The sequence below is a fragment of the Salvia hispanica genome, chromosome 3 (genome assembly GCF_023119035.1).
Source record: "Salvia hispanica cultivar TCC Black 2014 chromosome 3, UniMelb_Shisp_WGS_1.0, whole genome shotgun sequence".
In the NCBI taxonomy this organism is placed as follows: domain Eukaryota; kingdom Viridiplantae; phylum Streptophyta; class Magnoliopsida; order Lamiales; family Lamiaceae; genus Salvia; species Salvia hispanica.
Window position 1 is genome coordinate 5,487,818 of NC_062967.1, and position 13,003 is coordinate 5,500,820.

Consider the following 13,003-nt stretch of genomic DNA (forward strand, 5'->3'; position numbering starts at 1 on the left):
AGATCTGGCCAAGTCCCCTACTGGAAAACTCATGAGGAGATTCATCGAATTTCCCTACTTGACCTTCTTAGTAAAAAACCTTAGACTTATTTATCATATTTCAATAATAAACCATTATATTATATTATTTATTCTCATAATTAGGTAAACAAGTGGACGTGGCGTTTCTCGTATACATGCACAAGCTGACTGTACAAAGGCATGTACGCTCGAAGCATCTTTTAGTATACAAACCCCAACAATCTCCCACTTATACTCAAAGAATGCTTGCGAGTATACCTACAGCTTTATTGGCCTTGTGCTACACATTCACACACATTTTCTCCCACTTATACTCAAAGCAGGCTTTGGCCACTATGTACTCAAAACTATAATTCTTTAAAAGAATCTACCAACATAGTTTGCTAGAGTACATAAAACGAAAATATACTTGTAATTTATAACCTTAATTCTTGCTAAGGAGCACGATTATTTGATCAAAATATTTCTAGGCCCTTTGATCCAGTGGAATAATTTTATGTGCCTTTTTCAAGTGCACTTATACATATTCCTCTATCAAAATCCATTATTTTGATCCTTCTGAATTTCTACTAATTAAAGTAGAATACTTATAGTAATATATAAAGTTTTAATCATGTCGAATATGAGTCCCAAAACTTTAATTATATAATCTGAATTTAACTTGGTATTAACCTTGCTATATAAATTGTGATGTTAAATTATGTATGAATATAATTACCTCATCACAATGACTAATTGGAAATTAGTCCTTATGACAAAATAAAACCGAATGATTGCATTCTTTGTTTTATAGTCATAGATTCCAAGAGTTCATTTATTTAACCATTTGTTGTGATCTTTAGAAATACTTTCTTTGGATATCCAAAAGTAATTCTAATTTTAATAGCTAACTTGGAAATATCTTTTAATGTTATTAGAGTCTTAGAAAGTGTGCAATTCATCACTTCTTTCATTCTAGGGTGTGAACCCCTTTAACTCTATCAAACATTACCTTTATTCCAATTATGAATATTCTATGAGACAAAATTTAGCTCCCACTTTTAAAAGTAGAAAAATACTAGTCTCAATATTCTTTAAGGCTATTAAAACAATTTAAACAGTGTATGGAGTTAAATTCACTTTAGTTTAATAAAACGAGCCATGACGCTCTTATTAAACACTTAGAATTTAATTATTCATTAAGAAAAGCTCCCACTATTTTAATTATCACTTTCACAACAAAATAAATAAAACAATAACTAATCAAGTAGTTAACTCTTGGCTTGGAACATTAAAACAAATTTAATGTGCATACTATATTTACTATACAAGAACTTCTAGTATTTATAATAAATACTTATCTTGTTTCTAGTTGAATTTAATTTACTTGTCTTGTAATCAATTATTGTGATTATTTTTCTTACACCTTTATTTGAACAAACGCGATCAAAAGATCATTTTATTTTGTATTGAATCCATGTCGAACATTAATGTTCTATTGACTCATTAACAAAATAATGGTTCAAAAGACTTAAGGATTAAAGAAACTTAATAATCAATATTTCTAGAAGTAAACTTCATAATAATTGAATCAACAATTTTAATCACAAGTAAACAATTTTGATATTAATCATGTTACATTTGATGTCATAAAAATTTGGATAATCAAAACTTCATTTTTCTAATAATGCGAGCATTATAAAATGATATTGATAGTCCAAAAACACAATTGATAATCTAGGAATAAATTCCATATCAATAATCCATATGATATCAAAAACAAACATTGTATCCATATATCAAAAACTCTTAAAATTCAACAATGTAAATATAAAAGCGAAAAATAAACTTTTCTGACTTGAACATGATTATCTCAAAGGTCCACCCCTTTTTCTCATCTCAATTTGAGCATTCACAAGCTTGTGATAAAGTTCCAGAATTGAAAACGTTTTGTCGCTAAACAAAACTTCATCTCTGACTTCATTAAAGCTATCTGGAAGCCCATCAAGGATCATTATCTTCTGGGTTTCTGGGTCAACTTTCCCCCCCGATAATAGAAGTTCATGGAAATAGCCATGCATGACTAGGACGTATTTGCCCACATCATGGCCCTCTTCCAATACCTCACTCCTTAAATGCTCCACAGCGCGACCAGCTCTTACCTTAGAGGACTCTTCTACAAACCATGTTGGTTTGTTGATCAACGACCTTTTGGGCTTGTCAAACCTCTCAAGGGCATTGCCAACACAGGCTAAAACGAAGCCCTTGAGATGACATTCCGCGGTGTGCCACTGATCACGAAACTCCTTGTCCTCTCCTTGTAGATGGTATGTGGGCGGATGATTCTTGCTGAGAATCAACCTTAAGTCATTGATCAAACGATCAACATCAAGCTTACTTTTCCATTCCTTAAACAATTCAGAGTCACGCTTCTTCGAATTAAGTATGGCATAATAAATATCCCAAGTATCAATCATCTTTCGTTCAAGCTGAGAATAAACACCAATAATATAAACATGTAAAATTTCAAGGAATTGTAAATAACCACAAAACAATTCATCAATTTTACATCCACAAAAATCAAGCACAAACGTTCTTCTACTAGGAAGCCGTGTCTTATTTATGCAAGAAATTCATTATTTTTACTGACCACAATGTCGACAGATAGTCCAGAGACCATAAGAATGGCATGGCTGACTAACACTGCTAAAGCGTATAACCATAAAATTAAGCACTAAGGATTCTTTACTTATGTGTGAACTCCTCTAAAGAAAGGTCGAACCGGACAAGCACTTCCTCCTATAGCTCCCTCTAAGCATTATTAAAACACAATCCTTATAATTTCGCAGCAATATTGCTCCGGTAAAAACCAGTCGCGATATTACTGAAAAACTAATTTTACGATTTTAATAATCCTTTATCTAGAGAAGTCCAAACTTACGAACTGGTAATGTTCCTCCCGTAAAGACAGGTCGGTCACTACTTCGCACTAAGACCAATTTTATGGAGGCCATATACAAACGTGTTGTAATTATCGCTTCATATTTTCTTGTTGGTGGTTTTAATAGTTTAACTATTACTTAAGCAGATAAGGCAGATATCCACATTAAAAGAACAATTAAACATGTACTAGCTATGCATGAAAAACAACAAGTACATAGGCGATGCATGAGTTAAACTAGATTTTAACAAATAAAATCATAACTCAAACTAAATATCCATTATCATCATTTAAAACATGCAAACACATTTATACAAGGTTCACATAACCATAATGACGAAACTTGATCATTTAATAAAACATCTAAAATAAATAGATAGATAGAATTAAAACTCTATCTTCACATAAACAAGATTATCTAGACATAAAGTCTAATCTTAAATAATCATACATTATTAATTAAAACAACGTATCTTGATTATTAGAATTACCTTTTAATACTATTAGGATTTACTTAGATAGAATTAATCCATCCTTATCCTAAAAATTAATGTCTAGGTGCACATCATAAAAGATTAGCTAAGTCTTAATTAAATGTTCACTTGGATATATTAATCCACATTTATCCAATCAAGACTAAATCCATTTAAAACACACCAATTAAATTCGAGAATTAAAATTCTCATAGCTTTCAAACAAAATCACATGACAAGAAGAATTTTATTACATCTTTAATTCATAGTGATGTTTTCTAGATGAAATAAAATTCACCTTCATCAAAATTAAAGATAAAATTCAACTTAAATAAATAATTAAGGATTTTAATAGCAAAATTAATGCTCTATGAATTTTCATACCTTTAAATTACATTTGATGTTATCTAGATGAAACTAATTCACCTTCATCAAAAATTAAAGATAAAATTCAAATTTTAAACTAGGAATTGAATTCCAATTAAAATCCAATTAATCATTTAAAACTTTAATAATTTAGGATTTTAGTAGCATGTTAATGCCAAATGAATTTTTCACTTCTTTAATTAATCCGATGTTATCTAGATGAAATGAAATTCACCTACATCATATTAAAGACAAAATTCAAACTAGGAATATGATTCCAATTAAAATCCTTCCAATTATTAGATATGTAATTTTCGAAATTTTAAGGTATAAAACAATTGAAAAACTTATGTCTTTTCCTTAGGTATATTTCTAGGAAATAATTCCATAACACACCAAATAAAATATAGACAATTTTCAATTAAACCTTAAAATAAAACATGAAAGCACATTAAGAGAATATTCTTTAATAATTTCATCCGATTATGGAAAAGCCAAAAATTAGATCAAATAAATCTTGTATTTTTCTTATGTTAATTACCATGATATTATATAGGTGGAAATAATCCACCAAAATCAATTAATTAACAAATTAAAATAATTATTTGATTAATTATTCAATTGGCAATATTAAAGAAGGCAAATATTCTCTTTTTTAAATTAGAATCTTGACTTAATTACAAAATCATTCTAATTTTCACAAGATATTTTAATTATTCTAGGTTTAGGATTTTAAAACCATAATTATAAATAACTTGTGCATTAAGAAACGAAAACACGAAAAACGAGGAACGAGACGACGCGACCAAAACCCTAATTAGGGTTTCGGCCGCATACGGGCCTCGCAGCAGCCGCTGCTGCCGTGCCCGACCTCCGCCGCCTCCCGCGACCGCCAGCGCTGCCCTCACTGCAGCGCCGCCGCCTGCTTACCGCTGTCGCCACTGCCGCGAGCTTCTCCGCTTCCCGGAGACGCGGTTGCTGCTTGTCCGACGTCGCAGCTTCCCCGGACTGGAGCCGATCGCCGCCGATCCCGCAGCCGCTCCCCGCCGCCCGAAGACGACGCAGCTTCTGCTGCCGCCCGACGCCCTTGCCTCTGCTGTCACGCGGCTGTGCAGCGGCTGCCCCGGCGCTGCTGTCCGAAGACGACGCAGTGGCTACCGGAGCTGCTGCCCGCCGCGATTCCCGGAGCTGCTGCCGCCTCCGTCGTCGGATCTGGACCGAAGCTCCCACTGGACGACGACCATACCCGGCCGCCGCCCCGAGCTCCTTCGCCGTCGAGGTTTAGCGGTTGGCGATGAACTAGGGTTTTTCGAAACCCTAGTTCTTATATATATATATTTTTTTTTTGTTTTTCGATTTTCGATTAACTCGATTCAACGCTTCTTAATTTGTAACAATCTTTTATGTTCATATCAAATATGCATATTTAAACATCTAGCATTTTTGCAATTTAAATTATTCTAGCATATTAAGAACATAAAACTATAGATCTAATGAATACTTGCTTAGATCTAGAATATTCTTGTGAAAAACACGAATTAAATTCGAGATTCATAATATTCTTTCATCGATCCAAGTATTCAATCATGCACCACTTTATTTCTTGATTCAAACACATATTCACTTAAACACATACATATATGTAATCAATAAACATATAATCTAGTATATATTACTTAGAATATATAGATCTAATGATGTTCATTATAGATCTAGAATATTTTTGTGAAAAACTTGAATGTAATCCAAGATTCATAATATTCTTTCATCGATCTAGAACATTATATCATAGATCCAAAAAGAAAATCAAGAAAAACATAGATCCAACACACATGCATTATTTTCGAAAATCCCAAGCTTTAACACTACAATTTTCGAAAAATTCAATTAATCAAATACATAATCAGAGCCTAAAAATTGGCTCTGATACCAATTGTTGGCACTACCGCAGCGGAAGACACGGAAATCAAACAGGTCCTTGACCGGATCTATTTAGGTGATTATGCATTCGATTCCAATTTCATGCAATTAACATAGATCTATAGATTACACATCAAATAAACATATAATCATGCATATTCGATGTAGATACGATTGTTACCTCTTGATCCATCATCGGATTGACGTTGCTAGCTGCACCTCCTTGCGATCCTTGGTTTATCGACCACGAATCTTCCATACTATTCCCTTGTCCTTGATCATCCATCCGTGTGGGCGGATCTTGGATAACCAACAAATAGCTTTGAAGAGATCTAGAAGAAACCCAATACAAACACGAGATCGTCTCGATCTAATCCTATGAATTAGGATAGAACAAGAACGAAGATCAAAAACCCTAATTCTCCGATTTGCTAGGCACGAAAATCGAGACAAGTGAGAGAAGAGAGGGAGGCGCCGATTTGCACCCCTAGGTCTAGGGTTTGTGTTGTCTTGGATTGTATGCTAGGGTTTCCCATACTCTTCACTATTTATAAAAGACCTAATGGGCTAGTAAGGGGATCCATGGAATGACTTAAGTGTTGGGCTCACCCATTAGATAATTAACTAATTAAATCACATGGCCCATGATTTAATATATTATCAATGGAATATTATTTTATTCCACTAAAGAATAATATTGCACTCCCACTTAAATCACCAAATTACAAATAACTTGGGTCCATTTTATTTTATAATATTTCCCGCGTTTAAGATTATCTTGATCCATCAATTTAATTCTTTTGTCTGCTATATGACTAGAATTAAATTAATTCTCCAAAGAGTTTTTCTAGTTTGAAACTTTATTTATTATTCGTGGAATAAATTCCAACTGCGCAGTTTTCTGAATAATAAATTCCTTTTTCAAACACCTCTTGGGGATCACCCTTTAGGGATTTAATCATACCACACTGGGCACGCGAATTCTATGAAATAATATTCCAATACCTTCATGTTATTCGATTACTACCACCCAAGATATCATGAACTTGAGTTACGTACAAACTCTCACATATTGATAAGTCAAAGTGGCGTTTGATTGAATAAACAATATTGATATTAATTCCATAGACTAGAAAATACAAAACTTTCTGAAATATATTCTTATAGTAGATAGCAATAAAGAATACACTTCGGATTAGATCCTTTCAGTGCTTTACCACACCGGTGTTACTAATCTCGTCTTAGGTAAGAGAGAATCATTACAAACACCGCAACCGTACCAATAGGTAGCCAAAGCCTATCTAGGTTGTGAATACGTTTTTCTTCTTACTAGATCTGGCCAAGTCCCCTACTGGAAAACTCATGAGGAGATTCATTGAATTTCCCTACTTGACCTTCTTAGTAAAAAGCCTTAGACTTGTTTATCATATTTCAATAATAAACCATTATATTATATTATTTATTCTCATAATTAGGTAAACAAGTGGACGTGGCGTTTCTCGTATACATGCACAAGCTGACTGTACAAAGGCATGTACGCTCGAAGCATCTTTTAGTATACAAACCCCAACAAGACCTCCACATAAAGTTCAATCACATGATTTAATTAATACTCAAGGACTTCTTATGAGTTTAGGAAAAATGAAATAAAATGATCATGCATTTAGGATACATTCATCTTGAGTTCATGTGGCTTCGTAAGCCTAATTAAGTATTATTTCTATGATTTGCTAAAGGGACGTCTTCGCGCGTCGTTTGAATTCAAGTCAAGGAGTTTGTTTGGCTATAGAGATAGCTTTTGAGGTGGGCATTCTTTTTAGAACGTGATTTCAATATGAAAATGTGAATCTTTCTCAAGTATGTTTGTCATGCCATGTTTTGCTTTTATGATTACCTATCTGCTTGGCTCTGCCAATTGAGTTAAATCGAATTCGGGTCCCAGTAGGCAGAAAATCCTACTCGGACTTGTGTACACATGAGGGGACCGTGAGCTAACATAGGAGTTGGCCGGTCCAGTGACCATCGTGGAATGTGGCCACATTCCTGGTTCACATCAGTTTCAGATATGGTATTTGAGTTATGTGATTGCGCAATCAAATTTTATGAAAGGAAAGGATTTAGTGACTCGGGCCTTTTTAAGCAAAAACCCCGTGATCACTCAACTGTGGCTGACAAATAAAATAGAACTATTTTGGCACTATGCCCACTTAGTATATCAATACTCAGCCCTGCATGTTTCTTTTCTAACGTGCAGGTTGAACGTGGACGAGGAGGCGAAGGTGTTTGGACAAGACTTTTAAATAAGTAGTTAGGTAGCCCAAAGTAGTGTCACGACCTCGCCTTGCTAAGGATAGCATTGCTCGGTGAATTGTGACTAAGGAGGGGATTAAGAAGAGGGAATGGAAGGGGATGAAAGAATTAACCATAGGACACACAAATACTTCTCAATTAGACAGAGGTGGTGCACAAGACAATGAAAGATCACGAAATTTAAAAAGAGTGTTTAAAACCGGTAATTCGTTATTAATCATTATTCTTACAATCCATCTAGTACATAATACTGCAATAATGCACAGCGGAAGGAGTTTTAAATACATGGTCATATGTGTGAAGACATATGCCACAAGAACCCTATAAAAGAGGCGAGACGACCACCAACTCCACTCAGCCACCATTTCATTACTGCTCAACCTGCACATTTAGAAAGACATGCAGGGCTGAGTACGGGTACTCAGTGAACACATTGCCGAAAGTTATACATATATAAGAAAAGTTATTATCATGCCATCACAGTAACACACGGAGGTTTTATCTTAAAAGGCCCGAGCTTACTAAGTTCATTTTCATAAAGTTTTTCTGATCAGACTAAGTAATCCACCATATTTGATAGTTCATTGTGTGTCGGGAAGGTGGCCACCTTTCACGATCACATTGACCGGCCAACCCTTACGATGACTCACGGTCCATTCCTTTGTGTACACTAACTCAAATAGGATCCTGGTCCTATTGGAGTCCGAATTCGATTCATTCATTCATTTAGCATCGCCAAACAGATAGGCATCATAAGACAAAATCATTTCATGGCACGATAACATTTTTAAAAAAAGTAAGTGCGATTTTATCAAACAAAAATCATTTCATATATACTTGATAATTTTATCCACACTTAATGTGTTGGATATAAAGCCCACCACAAAGCCTCCAATTAAAACTCTACATAAGCTCGTCCTGAGAACAATTCCGCGAACACGCCCTTATTGAAAGAGGATATTGATTCAATTAGTCTTTAAAACATACATAAGGTGCATGACATGCAATGATCCTATATGGGACATGCATCCTATGCTCGAGGTTCGATCAAGATAACTTCATTCCATCAAAACTTGCGGCTCTCTATTTTAAAAGAGACTTTAAATCGGCCACTCCAAAAATTCTATTAATCAATAAATAATAAATAATCAAACCCAACAATTAAATAATAGGTTCATTCTTCACTTAGAGCCCAAAGCTATAATTAATGATGACCCAAACATTTCTCTCTTCTTCTTTAAAACGAAACGGCCCACTTCCAAGTAATAAGCGATCACACTCAAAACAATAATTAACTAGGCCTAAGAGGGAGCCCAAAAGCTAACTAAAAGGAGTGGAACCCCAAATCAAATTGTAGTTCAGAGAAAAGAATAGATTTCAATTTAAGAACAGATGCGCCTCCTTCTCCCCAAAATTTCACGTCTCTCTCTCTCGTCGATTTGCCGGCGCTCGGCCAGTAACGGTGCCACCATTCACGGGTAAGGTAAGTCATTTCTCTTTCTCTCTTCTCTCTTCTCTTTCTTCTTGTTGCACACTCACACAACACATATAAAAGCTATACGAACACACACACACTCAGATTCCTTTCTCTAGGTTCAGATTTTCAGGCACCGGCTCGCCGAGTAAGTGGAGAAGAGTGCAGCGAGGTTTGCTCGGGGCAGCGGCTGCCGATCGTGAGTGACAGCAGCGGCGGCAACCCGAGAGGGCAGCAACTGCACGTGTGTGTGTGTGTGTGTGTGTATGGCTGCCGTGAGTGGCAGCAGCGGCGCACTCCTCCGGACGAGACAGCAGGGGCGCAGTGGCGACACTGGACAGCTCCGGCAGCGGCAGTGGCTGTGTGTGTGCGCAAGGTGCCGGAGTTTCAGTCCGTACCTCGGGCAAAGGCCCATCAGGCAGCGCGTTGTTGAAGCGCACATACCCCTCAAAGCTAAGTCTCAACTTGTTTCTTGCTTGCTTGCTATGATTATCTCAAGTAATTAGGATTTACGGTACTTAAGGCTCTACTTGATTCATTCTTTCATTCAAAGGATATTGGAGGAGTTAGAAGTTGGTCTTCATGATAAATCTTTTTTTTTTCCTTGGCACACGAGCTTGATAAAAAAAAACGTTGGCATCTATTATTGTTGCTAAGTTCAAGAGCACCAAAGGCTAAAGCATAATCTTGATTCCTAATATAAGCATGCTTGAAAAGTGTCCATGAAAGAAGTTAAATATGCTACGTGAAATTTGTTGTTGGGATTTAATGAGAAATGAATCTTGTAAAGGAAAGAAAATGGTAGGGCTTGCCATAATATTTGAGCATTCTATGATTCTTGTTCATGCATGGTCTAATGATATGAATAGCTATGAATAAATTTGATGCTTGAAGATTTTACCTTGAAGAAATGAGGAAAAAGTAGGGTGGAGGGACTCGGCTCCTCTTCTTCAAGCACTCATTTGAAGATCCTCGCTTTGAATTAAATTTGATGGTGGTTTATGGTGGAACAAATGATTTAAGAGTATAGATAGAGTGGTATTTATAGAGGAAATGGTTGCATAGAAAAATATGGGTAATTCTCTAATTCATGGAAGCAAACTATTACACGAGAGTTAGTGACTTTTGATGTGAATCAAATTGTAGTCCTTTATTGCATTATGTTAACGCACTTTTTAAGATGAAAAATGGACTCATTTTGATAAATTGTAGGAAAAAGGATCAAACTATAAGAGAGAGCGGAGAAAGAAAACATGGTCCGAATCTGAACAGTAATCAGCCCTTGAAGATCAATTTCAAATGCTTCTACAAGTCCACCATTGCATTCACCTTCGAAAGAGCTTCGCGTGGATACCTCGCACGCCTCAATCGGAGTCCGGATGAAGAAGATACGGTTGTTTTAAGAAAACTGCGCAGTGCAGTGAAAAAACGCCCGGCCGGGCAAAGTTGACTGGGCCTATTTTTTCAGCCCAAACTATATAAAAAGCTAGGGCACGACTTCCTATGGGACTTTTGGCGGCTGGAACGATTTTTGAGAGAGATTTGGAGCTTGGAAGCCATACTTGAAGAAGAAGAGCAAGATTGAAGCTTCATCCACCCAAGCCTTGTCCCCCACGGTATCTTTAGCTTGTTTCCTTGTTATTGTGACCACCATGGGTGGCTAGAGCTTGGGATTACTCCTAATTTGTAGTAGGGTTGTTGAACATGAACTTCTTTATTTGAATTTTTATGATTTCCTTTGCTTTTTAGTTCTTATCTTTGGTGATTATTCTTATCCTTGTTGAGTTGAGCATGTAAACTTAATTTGGAAATTGCCTTAATTCTAATGTCTCTTTAACTTAGAATAAGGAGCAAACAAAGATAAGGAACCTTCGAGTTAGACCCGATTAGGTGATAAACCGGGGGTGGATCCTTTGTGTTGAATTGTGTTAGAAGCTAATCCCGAGCTTACTATGCGACTGTAGGAGTGAGGGGTTGGTGAGTAGAGCCTAGGAGACGTGATCAGCCTATCCTAGGTGTACAATTCCTCGATCAGTGATCAGCTGCGAGCGAGTGTAAAATCAACACGATCCCTAAAAGCATTGGAAAAATAATTAGGAAATAGAAGTCATGTGAAAAAACAACCCGAACCAAATTAGGAGTAGTTCTTCCCCTTTATTGTGTTTATCTCAAGTTTACTTTCTCGATCTATTTGCTTGAGTCGTTTGTCCAAACCTATAAAACTACAAATTTATCGCTTTTTAGTTAGATTTAATAGTTTTAGCAATTAATCTATTCGATACCCTTTGTACTACATAGCACGTCTGTATACTTGCAGAAGTAGTGTTTTTAGGGAATTAAAACTTGTTTTGTGAACTTAAAATTACACCCTAAAAACCAACAACAAGTTTTTGGCGCCGTTGCCGGGGAGGCGTTAGTTGTTTGAACTTTATGTGTTTTTACTTTTTGTTTTTCTTAGCTTTATAGGTAGTTTAGCTTAGTTAATTATTTTGTTTTCCACAGGGTGCCCGTAATCCGTGTGTTTCTTGTGCAGATATTATATTGTGGAAGGAGGACGGAGCTTGTGTGGAAAACGCGTGATTAGTGGTCATCAAGTTCTAAAGAGGTTGACCGTTTCTCAACGGTTGGGTAACGGATGGCGTGACTCCCACTCTTAGGATTTTATGCTAGAACACTTTTCTTATCGCACACACGATTATTAGGACTAATCCCGGAGTTGTTGAGGTTCTCGCTTCCGGTAGAGGGGTGACATCGTGCCAACTTAACCCCTTATTTGCTTTGATTTGTGTTGTTGTGTTGTGCTTGGTATTTTCTGCTTGGCAGGGGTTCTAGTGTATGTTTACACGATCAAAGGGTCTAGCCGAGTTTGGTACCTTGAGTTCAGTGAGACAAAGACAGAGAGGTTTTGATTCAGAAAGTTCAGATTTAGAAAATACATTGTTGTTTGTCGAAAACATGGATGGTGGAGAGGGAAATGTGCCACCGGAAGAAAAATTTGGAGATTTTTTCCAAGAGGCCAATGATCATCTAGATGCCTTTGCATATGCGCCGGATAATGTCAACATACCTCCTCACTACATCGGTTTGATTACTGAAAGATCTCAGTTTTGGGGGAAGAGTGATGAAGACCCCATAGCCCATCTGAATTTGTTCTATGAGCTCACAAGTAACTACAAGCCACAAGGAGTGCCACATGATTCAGTCAAGAGACTTCTTTTTCCTTTCACTCTACGGGAAAAGGCACGTCTATGGTATGATTCCTTGCCGGGGTACAAGATCGCCACATTTGAGGAGCTCAAGAAGAAGTTCTTGATTGAGTTCAATTCTACTGAGAGGCTGGACAAGCTAAGAGAGGCCATACACAACTTTAAACAAGAGGATGATGAGACATTCTCGGAGGCATGGTATAGATTCTCTGACTTGATTCGAAAATGCCCAAGTCATGGTATGGCTCCAAACAAGGAGTTGCACAAGTTCTACAAAGGTCTAACTTATGAAGATATGCGTTGGATCAATGCC

At 36.4% G+C, this 13,003-nt stretch overlaps 1 protein-coding gene and 1 long non-coding RNA gene across 2 annotated transcripts; one reads left to right on the plus strand and one right to left on the minus strand.

Moving 5' to 3' along the window:
- Positions 1-1,868: 1,868 nt before the first annotated feature.
- LOC125209126 lies at positions 1,869-2,477 on the minus strand. The gene has a single exon (XM_048108734.1). The coding sequence runs from the start codon at positions 2,475-2,477 to the stop codon at positions 1,869-1,871; it is 609 nt and encodes a 202-aa protein (XP_047964691.1).
- A 6,903-nt stretch (positions 2,478-9,380) lies between these two features.
- Positions 9,381-11,232, plus strand: LOC125212917. The gene is made up of 2 exons (XR_007174794.1): positions 9,381-9,493; positions 9,604-11,232. It is a non-coding gene; the product is annotated as an uncharacterized LOC125212917 (long non-coding RNA).
- The last annotated feature ends 1,771 nt before the right edge of the window (positions 11,233-13,003 follow it).

Bases quoted from the DNA above. Each gene is read 5' to 3' on its own strand.
- LOC125209126 (XM_048108734.1), bottom strand. From the start codon at position 2,477: ATGATTGATACTTGGGATATTTATTATGCCATACTTAATTCGAAGAAG.